Genomic DNA, 19,844 nt, shown 5'->3' with positions numbered 1-19,844 from the left:
ACGGCCAACCTCGGGGACTGATAGTCCAGCTATACGGTTACAGCCAACCTCAGGGACTGATAGGCCAGCTATACGGTTACAACCAACCTCGGGGACTGATAGTCCAGCTACAAGGTTACGGCCACCCTCGGGGACTGATAGTCCAGCTACACGGTTACTGCCGACCTCGGGGACCGATAGTCCAGCTACACGGCTACGGCCAACCTCAGGGACTGATAGTCCAGCTATACGGTTACAACCAGCCTCGGGGACTGATAGTCCAGCTACAAGGTTACGGCCACCCTCGGGGACTGATAGTCCAGCTACACGGTTACTGCCGACCTCGGGGACCGATAGTCCAGCTACACGGTTACGGCCAACCTCGGGGACTGATAGTCCAGCTACAAGGTTACAGCCAACCTCGGGGACTGATAGTCCAGCTATACGGTTACAGCCAACCTCAGGGACTGATAGTCCAGCTATACGGTTACAACCAACCTCGGGGACTGATAGTCCAGCTACAAGGTTACAGCCAACCTCGGGGACTGATAGTCCATCTACACGGTTACGGCCAACCTCGGGGACTGATAGGCCAGTTACATGGTTACAGCCAACCTCGGGGAATGATAGTCCAGCTACACGGTTACGGCCGACCTCAGGCACTGAAAGGCCAGCTACAAGGTTACAAGGTTACGGCCAACCTCGGGGACTGATAGTCCAGCTACACGGTTACGGCCAACCTCGGGGACTGATAGTCCAGTTACATGGTTACAGCCAACCTCGGGGAATGATAGTCCAGCTACACGGTTACGGCCGACCTCAGGCACTGAAAGGCCAGCTACAAGGTTACAGCCAACTTAGGGAACCCCCTGCAGAATTGGGAATTTGTTTTGGGGTATTCTATTTGGGGACACAAACATCTTATCATTTGGAACAAAAGTGTGTTTTAAGATTTAGAATTGTCGTTACTCTATAGAACACTTATCTATGACCTTTACAAGCACGAACACGTGTTCAAACAGAGCAATAACAGGACTCTTTTATCATCGTAAGTAACTGACTGGAATCAAGTGATTATATAAGATTAAATGACCTTCACAAAATGTGTATGTCAGCTAGTCGTTAAGTTATTGTGTTGGCGTTTTCGTGATCTTGATCTATACACTCGATTAGCCCTAAATGGAAAAAATAGTCATATGTTGCAGTAAATATTTAATTTTATTACATTTTTGTCAGTGAAATATCGGATTCTATCAACTTGATAAAACTGATATCTTTCACACTGTAAAAATATCTACTTTTTGGTATTGACCAATAAAGGCAACGATTTTTTGTTCAGAAAGGCAAACAAAAAGTGAAAATAAAAGCGGCAAATGTAAGAAGAAACCAATTAACTTAATTGATTACACTCTCCATACTGTTTGTACACTGCTGGAATTGTATTGTATGTATTTTCTGTAAAGGTTGTAAATATCTCACGTTTGAAACCGATTGTCGGAAGACTCACGGTAATAAAGAACTTGAACTTGTACTACATTGTTTGACTAAATGTACGTTCTGCATCGAGATACGCCATTTTGAAAAGGTGCTTCCTTATATCGTATTTCTAGTGACTTCTTACGTCACAAGGTAGAGAGTCAGTCCTCGAGGTTTGCTGTAACCTTGTAGCTGGACTATCAGTCCGCGAGGTCGGCTTTAACATTGAAGCTGGACTATCAGTTCCCGAGGTTGGATTAACCGTGTAGCTGGACTATCAGTCCCCGAGGTCGGTTGTAACCTTGTAGTTGGCAATGAGTCCCCGAGGTCGGTTGTAACCTTGTAGCTGGACAATCAATCCCCAAGGTCGGTTGTAACCTTGTAGCTGGACTATCAGTCCTCGAGGTCGGTTGTAACCTTGTAGTTGGCAATGAGTCCCCGAGGTCGGTTGTAACCTTGTAGCTGGACAATCAGTCCCCGAGGTCGGTTGTAACCTTGTAGCTGGACTATCAGTCCGCGAGGTTGGCTGTAACCTTGTAGCTGGACTATCAGTCCCCGAGGTCGGCTTTAACCTTGAAGCTGGACTATCAGTCCCCGAGGTCGGCTTAAACCTTGTAGCTGGACTATCAGTCCCCGAGGTTTGCTGCAACCTTGTAGCTTGACTATCAGTCCCCGAGGTCGGTTGTAACCTTGTACCTGGACTATAGCTATCAATCCTTGAGACTGGCTTTAACCTTGAAGTTGGAATTTATCCGGGCTTGGTGTACATGCAATCCTTCCTCAAAAAACAAATGTCAAATACAGAATAGGTATTTAACTTCGTGTTTCTTTTGATTATTTACACGGCACTAACCGTTCTTGTAAACATCGTTACATAAAATAATATGAATATTTACGTATTTGTTTTAAAGAAATGACATACAGAATATTTAAATAAAGTAGAAATTTTGAATTGAAAAATTATGATGCTACTTACAGGACCTATGTTTCTCCTTTTACGACACATCTTTTTCTCAGTCTTATAACCCTTTCAATAAAGAGAAAAACATTATTTTAAAACAAAGTGGCAAAATGCATCTGGGTAACATCGAACTAGTTTTTAGTCGACTTGAAAATGACTACAGAATATGGTCCCAGAAAATGAAAGAGAAAAATCCCATATTCAAGTAATACGATATCACCTTGATAAAAGAATGGGTACATGGTCATCTTTAATTAACCGAGAAGTCTTTCCGAGATGCCTTTACACACTTCGTAAAATATCACTTGTTAAAAATAATTCGTTTAATATATTCAAAATGTCCAAAGGAGTAGTTTTATTGCCGTTGCTTAATCAGTTAATATAACACATCATTATTTCTAATGTACAATTAAAAACGCTCTATAGAATCCATATCAGATTCCACTCAAACAAAATGTCCAAAACGCAATCCAGCTCAATCAACCTCTACTATAATAAAAAATATCATACCCAATTAAAACTCATATCAAGCTCTTGCAACCTCAAACTAACTTAGAGAATACTTTTTTGTTTTTGCAAAAGTATTTGTATATGTATCATAACTAGTAACAGTCCAGAGATTGGCTAAATCAGAAGTACAAGTAGCTATTTTTGTTATTGAGATCCACCATTTACTATTTTAAAGTTCAAATACATTTGTACATTAAACAAATCATGTTTTTATTCAGATCACCCATACCAATAAAATTGTCAAATAACCATTGTCAATGCCTAAGTCTGATACACCCCTACCAATAAAATTGTCAAATAACCATTGTCAATGCCTAAGTCTGATACACCTGTGACTACTATCAGTTATGGTTAATTAAGATACATCAATAACTAAAGCCAACTTTGGCAGATTCAGATATACTAATAACTGTTTTCTGATTTAGATCTGGAGATGGCCCAAAAAAATCATTGTTGCCCCACAAAACATATTTATTTATGTCAGTTTTAATAGTACGAATGATCTCATCAGGTCAGACGCCGAAATTTCATCATTGGAGATTAGGTCTCGGTAACAAGTTAACACAGAAACTAGGTCATGACGACTGCCTCACGCATACATCTGGTCATTATGACGACTTTACACGGAAATAATATCTTGGTGAAAGCCTCATACTGACTTTGGGTCATGCTGTCGGCCTCACATATACAATGGGTCATGGTGACTGCCTAACAAAAGGCCACGATGTGGCGACTTTTCACAGAAATCAGATAATGCTGTCGTCCTCGCACAGGAGGTGGAAATGAAGCTTCTCCGACTTTACCAGACGTAACACATTACTGTCATGTTATGTTTACCGTAGTCTGCCTTTTTAATGATAATCATGTTGGAAGATGTTTGGAAGAGCTTTGTTCTGTCAGAAAATAATGAATGCACGCGCATGGTAACATCTCAATCGATGGTAGAATTAGAAATAGAATCTGAAGAGACACCAACCTTAAACTAAGAAATCATTTCTTTGACACAATGGAGGATCATATAATGATGTCATGAATTCAGAAAAGCCTCTCGTCTAACAACTCGAACAGAGTAACATGTTCTGTCTAAATGCTAGTAACAGACCATCAACAACCAGCTGACTTAAACAATATTTAAGACAAAATAAACCAATAGTCATTGATAGCAGACATTGAAATCTAAGGAGTCCTTAACGTAAACTAAAAGAAAGAATATCTTGAACCCCTTCCTAAATAAAAGACCCACTCACTAAAAAATCAAAGACACAAGCCCAAGTATTCCTATAAGGTAAATGTTTCTTACACCACAGGTGCAACGTATAATAATGAAAGATGCGATGCACAGTTAACAAGTATTTATAATCATAGTTGAAACTGAAATGGACCGTAGCTATTCCTATACAGGTTCCGGTACCTTAGCACTCGTGACTTGTCAGATTTTATCATTGCGCGCCGCTACAGCCTTTCTTTGAAAGCTCTCTACACTGACGCTTTGGAATCAATTTTTGTGTTAAATGGTGTCAATGTGTTACTTGTTCAGTTCTTTAAGAAAGCTCTCCTTGAGTATGAAACACTTTTAATCAAAGATAGCACAACAAAAATATAGGCCAAATTTACATGACTATCACAGATGAAAAAGTATTTTCATCATTGATTAGAAACATAATATAGTCGTACCTTGTACGGATGTGTCGTTTGAGGTAACCTTCAAATAAGGCCTGCTAAATCGATAGCCATTTTTTATCACAGACACACTTCATTGTATGCACTAATGCACCTTATATTTATAAGGTTCTAACTGTTATGTTGTTTAATTATGACAAAAGTGTGAGCTTTTATGATTTAAATGACAATTTTAAGAGGTGTGCAATGTGCCCTAACTAAATCTGGCCCAAAATATGCTATTAAATTTCAGAAAGAGCTGAATGACTTTTTTTAGCTATAAATATGATTAAGAGTCATGATAAGTAAGCTGTAACTTTTAATCTTGTAGACTGAGAATGAATTGACCATTTCCCGAATGCTCATACGTTTACTATAAAAGCTTAACGATACGATAGATATCCGTAAACAACTTCTCACTTTCGCTTTAATTCTACATAGTTTTCAAAACACTTTAGACATTTTTATGTTGACCTTTTAGACTACCAATGAGTCATAAAACGATAAAATCGCCATGTAGTGCAGTTTATATTTACTGGTGTGAATGGACGCACATTCGTGCGTATTTCTTGTTATAGCTGAACAAGTTTGCTGATTCCACTGGTGGACAATCCTCGCGGTAGGCCGTACTCTGCTGATGGACCATCAGTCCTCGAGGTTGGCCGTAACTTTAGTCTGGCCTGGTGTACTAGAAACACTATATTCAGATTTTTGTTGTTGTTGACACGAAAGTTGTAAACGCAAAAATAGGAACTGTTTTAATGCACCTTTCACCTCTGCTGTAGATCTACATATATTTTGGAACACTACAGACATGACCAGTCATCGTTTTGACGTTTAATGTCACTGACGAGTCCTAAAAAGGACGAAATAGAACTATGGAGCAGCAGACTGTTTATTTTGTTGGTTGTTTTGAATTTCCAAAATACATTGTTAAATACACACTTCTTTGCCACTTATTTCTAGTAGTGATTGTAGCTTCACAATAACATAGTTCGCTATGAATACGTTTTTCAGTTCCCCAGTAAAACAGTTAGCTATGGCACTGAAATAATATATTCCTGGTGTGATATGTGTACTTGTGCGGGTTGTATGTCACTGTTATCTTTAATCCTGGTGTGATATGTGTACGTGTGCGGGTTGTATGTCACTGTTATCTTATATTCCTGGTGTGATGATGGTACGTGTGCGGGTTGTATGTCACTGTTATCCTATATTCCTGGTGTGATATGTGTACTTGTGCGGGTTGTATGTCACTGTTATCCTTTATTCCTGGTGTGGTTTGGGTACGTGTAGGAGTTGTATGGCGGTGCTATCCTTTATTCCTGGTGTGCTATGTGTACATGTAGGGGTTGTATGGCGGTGCTATCCTTTATTTCTGGTGTGCTATGTGTACGTGTAGGGGTTGTATGGCGGTGCTATCCTTTATTCCTGGTGTGCTATGTGTACGTGTAGGGGTTGTATGTCACTGTTATACTATATTCCTTGTGTGGTTTGGGTACGTGTAGGAGTTGTATGGCGGTGCTATCCTTTATTTCTGGTGTGCTATGTGTACATGTAGGGGTTGTATGGCGGTGCTATCCTTTATTCCTGGTGTGATATGTGTACGTGTAGGGGTTGTATGTCACTGTTATACTATATTCCTTGTGTGGTGTGGGTACGTGTAGGAGTTGTAAGGCTGTTATCTTATATTCCTGGTGTGATATGGGTACGTGTAGAAGTTGTATGACTGTGTTATCCTATATACCTGGTGTGATATGTGTACGTGAAGGGGTTGTATGACTATGCTATCCGATATTCCTGGTGTGATATGGGTATTATTGAGACAAAAATCAACAGCCTTAATTTATGATGAAGTAGAATTTTCAGGTAATGCGGCCTTTAAATTGCTTGATATATATATTCATATATTACGTTAGCTACCTAAATGTAAAATGCATGGTATTGTATTTGACCATTACTATCGAAACATACTTAGACGCATCGATATTAGGAACATCAAGTTAAGTGGATAACGTAGATGCTTAAGGTTCGTGGTATTGAATTACATTGAAAGGTTAAATTACAGAACCTGTACGCCCTAGACAGCTCAACACATTGCAAATGTTATTAAAATTGTGAGTGCTTGGGATAATTGGTATTAGATTGAAACAGGAAATGTTTCATGTTCACAGAAAACAACTCGTGTGTAACATCATCAGTCATTACTGAGAACTAATTGACAATTTTGTTCGGAACGTTTAAAATTGAAAACTGAGCGTACAAAGTTGATAAAATTACTCGGGTCTTACCAAGCTGTACCTGATCTAAATAACAATGCTTTTTTATATATAAGTAAGGAAGTCGCATGGATCAATACCAACATCACAAGCATGAACATGTCGCTGGGCGATGTACTCTGATACATGTCTGACAGAGTATTTTAGGAGAGTCGCTCTCCTGTTACACATGTAACGTGTCCCACTACTTGGATAACACTGCATCGCATCATGGCCAGCGTGCCGAGTAATCATGCGTGCTTCATACTTTCCTTATTGGGGCTTCTTATCTGTAAGTATAACCGTATCTAGTTACTCTGGTAACAATTTTAAATATTTAATAGGATTCTTGGTATATTTACCACTCGATGGTACAACCAACATATAGACCTACGAATTTTCGATGGCATTCACAGGGACTCTAAATGCCATGGCCCACGTATTGACGTCATCGTTATTATGACGTTAATATTGTGATGTTTGGTACCACTGACTGTTCATGGACGATGGCTGTTCTATTCATTGAACAAGTACATACGACACATGTAGTGATTTTAACTATATTCTGATTTTTCAAAACAAATATTAATATCTTTAATATTAAAATATTCGAAAATTGTAAATAAAAGTAGTATGTCGATAGGGCATTTAGGGTCTTATTGTTGACAACTCGTACACATTGTACATCTTTGTGTGCATACGCTTCACTGGCCATTTGTCTGATGAAGGTAACAGTGTACATATCGTACTAGTCATCTAAACGTCACATAGAAACTCTTATTGGTTGTGTAAAAATACCTTTTCATTATATATTAATTATATAACCTTTGAAGTTACCACGACGTAAACAATGAAATAACAAAATACAATGCTGGCATTCGCGCTGAATTAATCTTGAACAAAATAATTTTAAAAGATAAAAACTGGAAAGAATTTGACAAGTAGAGAGGCGCATCTCATAATTATGTTAATTAAAGTGTCACACATCAGAATACATATGTAAAACATCAAATTGTATGTATTAAGATAACCGCACATACCTATTCACACCTTGCCGATGTCCACTCTTTAGTAAGAACTAAGAGTAATCATAAAAGCTAGTAAAAGCTATTATGATCCTTTAACTTGTTCACATGGTCCTTGGTGTACAATTAAAAATATTATCGTTAGAGTATTTTCGTGTCGATAAACACATACAGCATGCTGCTATAGTCCGAATTTGGCCTTCCAACAGTTGCCTACGGCGACATAAGATATTACAACAAACGTTGGCAGTAGTCTAGGACATACGTATAGGTAATTTTTTTCCTTCTTAGTCTTTGTATGGCCGCCATTTTGTTGGGAGGAGGGAAACCGGAAGTGATAGGTTTTGATATGACAATATTGATTATGGGTCAATTGTAATGCTGGGTGATTGTTTGAAATTTAAAGGTCCATTGTAAAGGAACACACCTGTTCCGGGTGATAGATATTGAAAAGAATTCATTGTGGAGACGTTGTATGTGATCGACTTTTTAAATCCTTTTATTTACACGCTCGGTGTACTATTGTGACATTGTATATCATATTTAGGGACAATGTCACCATGTAGTCATAACAATGTATGATATAATAACCAGGCCATTATACGTATCATATCCCCGAAGTCTTAGACTGCAAATGTTGGTGATCTACTTCATTAACAAGAATGTTCATGAAAAAAACAATGACTGACAACATGCTGGTTAATTACTACTTTAATTATAAGTAATACATCAATGAGTTAAAAGAATTTTCATTTCACAACATAAAAATAAAAAAAACCAGGAATATCAAACATACATATACACAACAATTATACAGGTTATACACATTATAAAATTATTCATGCGTGTCTACTTATACATATATGTACATGTGAATTAAGTATGAATAGATAGTCAATCAATAGAACTGGTACAATATCATATAAAAACAATTGCTACGTAAGTTGAATTCGGGTGTCATGAAAGGTCTACATGGTGTTTTGTGGAATTAACGTTTTCTACCTGTAAGTATATTTTTACATTCCATATGGAAGAGTGACATACTTGTCTGAAATGACGCGCTTGTCAAACACAATTTTATAGTCTTTGGTTTCTATTTTTGTTAAGAGGTTACATGATTGTTTGTCACGGCAAATTTTAAGATCATCACACACCGTGACCTTTTCCTTCTTTCCACAAACCATATCTTTCACTGTTTCATGATTGATTTCTAGGGAGTTTTTATAATTCAGAGTTATCCCCCGAACCTTGCAGCAACTCATTTCACCATCTCTGTTTGGTTTTGAGAGAGTATATGCGTAGTTTTTTGGACCTCCAGTGACAAAGGTCACAATGCTTGATCCTTCAACCTCATCAGTGAGATCACCAAGATTGTCTCCGAGCTCGGGCTCCCATTGCCCAGGTTCGACCGTAAATACCACCGAATCTGTGTCACAGTAAAGGGCCCGTCGGTCCAGTGTTTCCAGGTAGCTATACAGTTTGAGTCTTGCCTGTGCCGTTGTGTAGGCGGCGACCACAGCATTGGTGCGGCCAGAAGCTGTCAGAAAATCGCTGTTGTAATTCCAGTCCATCCTCACCATCTGATCTGATACGATGTTGACATCTTTCACAATTTGACTATCACTTGACATCATGTCAAAGTACTCGCACGGATCCGAAATATAAGATGACTGGATCAAGTTTGTTCGCTGACCAAATTTACCCCAGAAACTGCAATACAAAATACATATGCGTCAAATGTATTATTCCTTGTTTCATTTCATGCAGAAAAGTGATCAAATATTAACAAAAAAAACAAACAAATGATAAATGATGAAAATGTAAAATAGATAAAACTTCTAAGCAAGATTACATGTTTTTGTACACATTTTAAATTACTAGAATACACTTATATTTAATCATAAATAACTAAAAGAAGAAAAAAAAATGATTTGTATACCTGTTAAGCATGAGCTTGGCCAGTTTTTTCAGTCCGGGATTTTTCTTGATGTTTTCCCTGTCCAGAAGTATCCCTTCTCTGTCGTAGTAGTCCTTGACGTATTTCTGTTTATCGTGCTCAGTTTGACACTATTTTGGCCACCCACTAGCTTCCTGTTTTAACTTCAAGAAGGTGTTGACATAATCAGTGAATACACCCCCAGTTTTTGACACAGTGTCGTATTGTGAAATGTTTTCGAAATGCCATACTTCATATGTCTCTAACAAGCGGTATCCTTTCCTGATGGCTGTCTTCACTTCGTCAGTCACCCACGTGCCAGTGATGGCCCTTCCGTTGTCGCCATGACTACACTTTTCTTTTGACGATTCCTTAGCGCACGTGCGGCATAACGGAAACAACAATTTCCCATTGGTTCGGAAGGGAAGAACGGGTACGAATAAATCTCTTGGTGGCGACATCTTGCATAGGATCAACCCTTCGTATTCTTCAATGTTGTCAAAGTTTTCCGTGATGATTTTAGGATGGCCGAGGGGAACTTTCCCGACCTTGTTAATATAAGGATAGAGGGATGTCACGTCATAGTACTTAATCTGCCGGTCTTCGGAGGCTTCGGCATACATCGTAAATGCTTCTGTTCTTCCTCCATAGAAAGCGTCTCTTGGTTCTAGAGGTTCTTCGATGTCTAGTGTGTTCAAAAATGACCTGAGTGGTTCATCAAGCTTACTTTGTCTTTCAAAGTCGCATTCCCACATGCATCTGTAGTTACATCCTAGATCTTGTAGATAACGTTGCTTGTCCAACGTTCTCATGTGGAGATCGGCCATGGTACAATCGGTTACGGTGTTGATCGTGTTACGGGCATAACATTTCGTACAACCGTGCCAGAAACACCCGTGGAATTCCAAGATAGTGTCCTTTTCTCCTTCATTTGTGATATACCCATCGACTTTGTAAGACCCTATATGTTTCTCTCCGTCATTGGCGGCATGTTGGATTCTAAGACCCTCAGAACTTGCGATGAATTTCAACCATTTCATTGCTTTGATCGATTGTTTATCCTCCGGTCTGTAGCCATGTGGTGGAATGATACCAATGCTTTCGGACTCTAAAAACATTGTTCTGTAGACAAGATTGCAGGCGGATGCTATGGTGATGCAATTTTGAAATGGGTTGATTCCGCCGCTGCCGTCTTTATTCGTCATTTGTATAAACATTTCCCGAAACTTTAAGCAGCACTTCCGGAGAATGTCTACGTCTGATCGACAATACTTTAGAAGCTCTTCTTGGAATTTGAAGGGTTCGTCTTTGTGTATTTCATACCACTCCAGGAACGATTTTCTTCTTTTTGGCTTCATGCCGTCCGGGTGATAATATTTTATGTCCGGTAGATGTGGCAGGCAAATTCCTTGATTTTCTTTGCGATTAAAAAAATGAGGAAAGTACCCTTTGGATTCTTCTTCTATTCCAAACGATTCTGGCAAGTCCGCTAAAGCCATAGGTAAGAAGTTGATGCTGTCCATGAATCGAATGTGGCATTGTGGTACGTCAATACTCAGGTATTTAGACCCACTGATGACAACCTCTGGCAGTATCCCATTCTCGTATAGGTACCCGAGGATAGGGTAACTGTCATAACCTTTAAAATTATGACACAAGACCTTGGCATCGTAGTTCTCCTCCGAAAACAACCATTTTCAAAACGCATTTGTCGTCTCGGGACCTCTGAAAGTCTTTTCGTTTGGCCCACAGTTGTCACATGTACTTGAAGATGTGAGAGCATGGTTCATGCAGGCATCACACGTTTTATGGACCACACACAGATTAGGTTGATGTCTCAATGAACCACACCGGGACATTTTACAGTTGATACATCGCTTGCCAGCTCCTGGTTTGTAGCCATTCTCGCATGATGTCGTCTTGAGTACATTCAAAGTCGAAAAATATATACTTATTGAATTGCTCGGTTCCATCATGTTGTTTTCGCGATCGTTCGTCTGCTACAACCGTCTGCATGTAGCATTTATGATAATCGGCAAAGTAATCCTTGCACGTCTTACAGTAGTGTTCACCACAAACGTGTGCCTTCTTATGCATGTCAACGTTGATGGCTTGATCACAGGCCTTGCATCAATTGTACGAGCCGCAAGTTGTTTTTCCCGATATAGATGGCTTTTTGTGACTATCGAAACACAGAATATTCTTAAAATATATGTTGCATTCGGCGCAGTATTTCCAAGACTCTACATCCTCGGGATGAATGTGATGGCAATAAACACAGGGATCATTGCATTTGTGTTTTTCCTTGTGATCATATCCCCTTTTGCATTGAGTGCAATAATAGTTCTTATTCAAAAAAGCTGGCATGCTTGTGACTACATCGTAATGGTCGTCATGATGGTACAGGTATAGTTGTTTTTCGCGTTCGAGTCCAGCAAACACGATGGCGTTAAAATGTTCCTTGGAAAGAACAATCAGCTGATATCCGTCCACGACGTCTTGGAATAGTTTAATTTCTTCGATTCCACACTTCTGTAGCGGCACTCCTGCTTTTGTATGGAGCTCTCTGGCCAACGTTTCTTGTATCTTTCCACCATGTCGTATTCCTTGCCATTTTGGATGCTTCTCGTGTCGTGCTTTTGCGGTCACGAGAGCTCTAGCACAACAAAGATGGTCGTTGTTCTGGATTCGAATGAAACATCTTTTACTTTTCATCATTTTGTCCAAATCAACAAAATGACAGCGCTTCCCTACACCACCTTTGGGCAGATGTACATGAACCAATTCGACTTCGAGAGTTTGATCAAGGACGAATTGTTCATAGGATTGTAACACGCGCTCGATCTCTGATAGTAGCCTCTCTGCGGTCAAAGCCGATACCTTCATGAAAGATAGCGTGATTGGAAAGTCAAGTTCGGGGCATTCGACGGATAATCGAACCAAATCGTTTTTCTCCATGAATTCCGTAACATTGTCGATGAGTGACTGAAAAAAATTCTTCATTGTTTTTAAAATGTCTGCAATACCGTGTACTTCCAAATCTTTAAAAGTTACCCTGTAGTGTGTTGCTGTTGTCTGAAATTTAGGTATGTTAGTCTCTTTAACGACACGAAGTTCATAGAGTTCGTCTGTCTTCTTGGCTGTTTTCTTTATTGGGGTTGGATCTATATTTTCTGTATCAGCAGGCCGCTTAACACCTCCTCCAGACTGACTGTGTTTCTGTTCCTGGTGACGCTGTGGATTATCCCCTCTACTAAATAACATTCCACAATCACCACATTGAAATAAAGAAGCATCGGCATGTCGTAAAATATGTCTGTCGTCGTTATCCTGACGTCCAAAGGATTTTCCACAGACAGTGCATTTAAATTGATCAACATGGCCTCGGACTCTTTTGTGCTCTTGTAGTAAGCTGGATTTGGAAAACGATGCTCCACACTGCTTACAGTCATACCCCATCTTACTGCCGGGATAGATTTTCTGGTACTGAGCGCCAATCCTGGATCACCTGAAAATATTAAGATATCATAATTCCCACAATGCAATTGAAATTACCCAAAATGCATTTCGTTTAACTTTATAAAATGTATTTACATTTAAGATCACATCATTATTACTCTGACTGTAGAAGTGTAAAGATGTATGGTATTGCGTGCTCGAGGTGTCAGAAGGCATTTTGTAGTCGATGCAACCTACACAGGCATATAAAGAAATGTCACTCAGAAACGTACAAAACACTGGGAGTGCATGGAACTCCAGGAGCGTCTGGAGCGAATGAACGAGCGCATGGAGCTCTGGAAAGAGCGCCATGCTATGAAGCACTTGGAGGAGCGCATGGAGCGAAATGCGCGCCAGAAAGTGCGCATGGAGCGCAATGCGCGCCAGAAAGAGCGCACGGAGCGCAATGCGTGCCAGAAAGAGCTCATGGAGCGCATGGAGCACCAGAAAGAGCGCATGGAGCACCGGGAGGAGCGCATGAAATGCCGGGAGCTGAGACAGCGACAGACTGTAAAGGCTCTGAATATTCTGAAGGGTTCTGTTTTAAACATCCCTTTACGATGATTGTGTCGGGACCGACCTCTTGTGGCAAGACGTATTTCGTGACAAAACTATTACAAGACAACATCACTAAACTGAGTCCACCGCCCGAAAGGATTATATGGCTGTTCAAAAGATGGCAGCCTCTGTATGACGTCATCAGAACGACCGTCAGACCCGAAGTGGAATTCATACAAGGAGTATCGTTAAACCTCGAGAATGATCAGTTTCTAGATCCAAACGTGAATAACGTCATTGTTTTGGACGACCTCATGTCCATTGCTGCAAAAGACCGGCGAATAAGCGACTTGTTTACGGAAGGAAGCCATCATCGGAACTTGTCGGTTATCGCTATAAATCAAAACCTCTACTACAGTAAGGATCCAACACAGAGACGGAATTGTCATTATTTAACGGTATTTAACAATCCCATAGACAGACAACAAATCATGACGCTGGCACGACAGATGTACCCCAATAAAGCTCAACATTTTATGCACCACTTCGAACAGGCTACGAGCATACCGTATGGTTATTTGCTCGTGGATTTAAAGCCTACAACTTTGGAACATCTGCGCCTGCGCACTGGCGTATTAGATGACGAACCAAAAGTCACGACACAGCCTATAAGTGGGCGAAAAGGAGCCACCACACCTCATTTAGTTGAAAGCAATTCAACAGGACAGACGTGCCCCAAGGAGCTCCAGGAGAGTAAGAACCCTGAACAAATCGACCACGAAGAAACCGCATACAACAATACCGCTGCAACGGAAGCAGAGCCCTTAGACATGCATTCCTGTGACGATTGCTGTCTGATGTTTGAGAACATACATGATTTACAGAGGCACGTAAAGCGATGGTGTCCTGAAAACGGTACACTTAAAAGAAATTTGGGTGACGATGAGGACGAAGTAAAATTTCAAGTCAAGAAGCATAAGTCTAATATCTTTGATGATGATGACTCCAATATTTTCGATAAAATTGAGGAGGAGAAAGATTCGGAAGAGGACAAATACTTCAAAATGATGTGTAACCGGGCTAAAGCCAAAAACAAAGATAAATGGAGTGAAAGGGTAGAAAAATACAAAGAAAACGGACTTTCGAAGAAAGAGGCTGAGAGTAAGGTAGATACAAAGATGGAACAGGAAAATCTCATGGAATTCTTTAATCAATATGGGCAGACACTCCTTCAACTAAAAGGTGGAAAACTGCACACGGAAATAATAGAAGTACAGACGAAATGGTTATGAAAACCTTGCTGATGTACGAATGTCTCTTTCGAAAAACAAACACCATTTTAAGGAGTGTATGTATGAAAATGATGATGTATCAGATGCTGATGCTGATGAATTCGAATCTGACGAGGAAAGCGATACGGAAGACACAAATGAAAATGAGGACGAATAAAAGCAAGGCATGCCTACGAATTATGCCATAAGTGTAGAAACGTCCGAGCAGTACACATCATGCCGGCCTGGGAAGAGTATTTAAATGGCATTTATTTCGATCCTGCTAAGCCTGCGAGTCTGTCAGGACCAGACAAACTGTATCAATTTGTCACGAAAGAAGGAAAATATGACATTAGCAAATACAAGATCAGAAAATGGCTTCAGCGACAAGAAACTTACAGCTTACAACGACCAAACAGGAGACCAGTACACAGAACCCACATACACGTCGCAGGAATAGATGACCAGTGGTCGGCTGACCTCATGGACATGGTCAAAGTTTCAAAATACAACGACGGATAAACCTACGTACTGGTTGTCATCGATGTATTCTGGAAGTTTCTGTGGCTGAGAAGTATGAAGGACAATACAGGTAACTCTGTAGTCGCTGGATTTAGAAGTATATTGGCAGAGGGACGAACGCCCAACAGGATACGAACGGACAAAGGTCAAGAATTCAAAGCGAAGGTTGTCCAGTCTCTGTTTCGTGAATATAACATTAGGCATATGTATGCACAAAACGAGGTTAAAGCCAGCATCAGTGAACGCGTATTGAAGACTATAAAGACGAAGATGTACAGGTACTTTACTTACAAACAATCATACATTGACAAGTTACGGAGTTTCGTCGACGGTTACAACCAAACAATACATAGAACCATCGACATGGCACCAACTGATGTGACTATGGATACAGCTGAGACAGTGCGTGTGGCTACACATTTGAGTAGGTATAAGGAACATCAAAGACAGAACTGGAGATTCAAATTAAAAATCGGAGACCGAGTGCGTATCACACATTTGAGGAACATATTTACACGCGAGTACGATGAAAGGTGGACCGGTGAAATATTTACTGTTGCTAAACGATTCAGGAGACAATCCGTGCCTGTTTACATACTGAAAGACTACAACGATGAGGAGATAAAGGGTTCATTTTATCAATCCGAACTACAGAAAGTTGATATCAAAGACAATGATATGTGGAAAATTGAAAAGGTCCTGAAAACAAGAGGCAACGGACGAAATAAACAAATGTATGTGAAATGGCTCCACTGGCCAAACAGATTCTCCTCTTGGGTAAATGCAAATGATGTTACGGATTTGTAAATAGACTTTATTGTAATTGTATAGATTCATGACTTTATTTGTAAATAAAATCGCATTGTATATACACTTTGACTTTCCTTGTTTCCTTACAAAACATCTGAATATTTTATGGTTTTTAAATACAATTCAAAAGAATAACATGTCTTACAATCTACACATAAAAGACCAATAGCCCATTCAATAGAGTCGCTGATCTATTTAAACATCCAGTGACCTTGGTGATTTCGTTATATACACATAGGTATACGCCATGCGATACTATATAATAACAGATTGTGTACATGGGACGCCGGGGTGATAATATAAATATTAAAAGGTTTGTTGTGTATATGAACTGTTTTTAACAGATGCCATTTTAACTCAAATGTATTGATCACTGAAATTGCACCTCGACATTTTTCTCCACAAAAACATGTCCATACATGTCGGGTTTGCCATACAAAACATGTCTGTTCTTGTACAACATTATATATCGAGAGATAATAGATACTTAAACGTTTTCTATAGTATTTAATATACATTTTATACTAGCACAATTGACCATGTATATATTATACATATGTTATATATACCACACTTATTATATATATAAAAAAAAGTATTTACCTTGAATCTCGTTTTTTTCTGATGGATCTTCACTATATTTTCCGTTTGCTCACACATCAGCCGAGTCTTGTGTGATGGGACTAAACGCCAACATGCATTCAAATATCTTTTCATATTCTGAAATAACCGTTTATTCTCAAATATTATTGGACAATGTCATTTGCAATGTTATGTCGCCCTGACAACACAGTCTCTCTCGCCAGTTGATAATTGGTCATTGTCATTTCTATTGGATCAAAGAATATACCTGTTACGTCGTTATGACTTCGTGTTGAAATTGTCCTTTAAATGTTGTACAATGTCACAATAGCACATCTAGCGTGTAAATAAAAGGATTTAAAAAGTCGATCACATACAACGTCTCCACAATGAATTCTTTTCAATATCTATCACCCGGAACAGGTGTGTTTCTTTACAATGGACCTTTAAATTTCAAACAATCACCCAGCATTACAATTGACCCATAATCAATATTGTCATATCAAAACCTATCACTTCCGGTTTCCCTCCTCCCAACAAAATGGCGGCCATACAAAGACTAAGAAGGAAAAAAAATACCTATACGTATGTCCTAGACTACTATTGGCAGTAATATTGATGATAGCATGCTTCTATGGAATACGGACAATTTCTGTAAACTGCATATATTTTTTAAAACCAAACACTAACAGAATATTCGTTTAATTCACCGACTAAATCAAGTAATACATGTTTTCCACATTCAACATGGTCTAAACAATAACGTCATCATCGCTCTACAACATAGTCTAAACAATAACAGCATCATCGCTCTACAACATGGTCTAAACAATAACAGCATCATCGCTCTACAACATGGTCTACACAATAACATTATCATCACTCTACAACATGGTCTAAACAATAAAGCATCATCGCTCTACAACATGGTCTAAACAATAACAGCATCATCGCTCTACAACATGGTCTAAACAATAGCAGCATCATCGCTCGACAACATGGTCTAAACAAAAACATCAGCATCGCTCTACAACATGGTCTAAACAAAAGCAGCATCATCGCTCTACAACATGGTCTAAGCAAAAACATCATCATCGCTCTACAACATGGTCTAAACAATAACAGCATCATCGCTCTACAACATGGTCTAAACAATATTCTAACACGATTCGTTTGCAACGCGTGTTTTGATTGGATACGGACCATGTTCTAATCTGCGATAGCATCATGATCAATCGTGTTAAGCTCCGCCCATCGCACTTAAGCCACGCCCCGTTTCTAACCCAAACAATATGGCGTCAAGCTCGCCTCTTAGCGAAATCCAACACTCTGCTACATTTGATATTGACGATCCATGGGATTGGACAGAAAGCGATGGAAATAATATGGATGAATTAATGACGGAGCCAATTAACATGACAGACGAGAACCTGGCAAGTCTATTAGCATTGACTGACCAAGTTGGTCAGTCGTCTGCTGACCCTTCTACCGTCCATCGTAGTCAGCCACTGGAGCATGCCGAGTTGGACACACCTAACGTGTATGTTGCATAGCATAAATATTATTTCTTTTGTATAGAAATCAAAAACAAAATCGGTAATATATGTTAACAAGAATAAAATAACAAATTATTTACTTCCTAAACAGTCAAATTGTTTATACCTACGGCGTTTTAATTCTATCCTAATCCTGTGATAAAAATAAACTCTTTTTAAGAAAGCATTTATATTATTTGAATTTTAGAGCTGTTGAAGAACATGTCGTCTCAAAACCAAAAGCAGTGAAATCACGATTTGTCAAAATGGAAGAGAGTGATTTGTCAGACCTGGCAGAAAGCAAAGATTCTCTACGAACTAAACAACAGACAACATGGGCAGTCACATTGCTGAAACGTATGTGATTTAAAATAATATGTTGAAATTAAAAAACAATCATTTAAAAGTGAATAAAAAGAATGATTGAAAAAATGCATTTAATCATTAAAATGTACGTGTACTGACAGACAAAGAGTTTCACAGGTCTAACTTGATATTTGTTTCAATGTTGAAAAAACTAAAAAGAGACGGAAATGACGTATCGACACACCATCAACCTATTTCCGATGGTGATATGTCCACACTTCAAAACTACCTTTGTCAAGCACAAAAACAACCAAGTGGTCTTCTACAGAAAGTGTGGTTTGACCTGACCTATAATTTTGCACGGCGTGGCAGTGAAAATCAAAGAAATTTGAAACGGGAATCTTTTTTTGTTTAAAGTTGACGACACAGGTAGAGAATATGTAGAGCTAGGTTATAACGAGGCAACAAAGAACCACCCTGGTGATTTGAATGAAAAGGAAAATTCAAAACCACGTATGTACGCATCGGACGATGTTGACTGTCCAGTGCAGTCATTGAAAACTTACATCAGTAAATTAAATCCGAAATGCGACGCATTCTTTCAAAAACCAAAACATGCGGTACATTGCACGGATTCCGTTTGGTACCAAAACAAACCGTTAGGCATAAATACTCTTAGCAATATGATGAAAACTGTTTCCAGCACAGCATCCCTTAATCGTACATACACCAACCATTGTGTTCGTGCTACATCAATCACAGTTTTGTCGCACGCAGGAGTAGAGTCTAGAGCTATCATGCGAATTTCAGGTCACCGTAACGAGTCGTCTCTGAAACATTATAACTCTGACAGTTCAGATTCCCAAAAACGTCAATACTCTGACATTCTCCAAGGCAAAGCAGTTGTACGTCAAGACTCAACCTACCCAAGGCCATGTCCTCAACAGTGCAATACCCCCTTCACAATCAGCTGGTTCGTCAACAACAAAACGTACGACCTTGCCCTCAACCGTCTGAC

At 39.3% G+C, this 19,844-nt stretch overlaps 1 protein-coding gene across 2 annotated transcripts; it reads right to left on the bottom strand.

Moving 5' to 3' along the window:
• Positions 1–8,628: 8,628 nt before the first annotated feature.
• Positions 8,629–11,366, bottom strand: LOC110443451. Of its 2 annotated transcripts, none has more exons than XM_021487681.1 (2): positions 9,808–11,366; positions 8,629–9,578 (listed from the first exon to the last, which is right to left on the bottom strand). In XM_021487681.1, the coding sequence occupies exons 1-2, from the start codon at positions 9,816–9,818 to the stop codon at positions 8,885–8,887; spliced, it is 705 nt and encodes a 234-aa protein (XP_021343356.1). In that variant the 5' UTR covers positions 9,819–11,366; the 3' UTR covers positions 8,629–8,884. Both variants share the same exon structure in this region; 1 of them encodes a protein (XP_021343356.1).
• Positions 11,367–19,844: the final 8,478 nt, after the last annotated feature.

This window comes from Mizuhopecten yessoensis, unplaced genomic scaffold, assembly GCF_002113885.1.
Source record: "Mizuhopecten yessoensis strain PY_sf001 unplaced genomic scaffold, ASM211388v2 scaffold1961, whole genome shotgun sequence".
Classification (NCBI taxonomy): domain Eukaryota; kingdom Metazoa; phylum Mollusca; class Bivalvia; order Pectinida; family Pectinidae; genus Mizuhopecten; species Mizuhopecten yessoensis.
The sequence above is the reverse complement of the archived record's forward strand: the minus strand, read 5'-3'. Positions and strand labels throughout refer to the sequence as shown.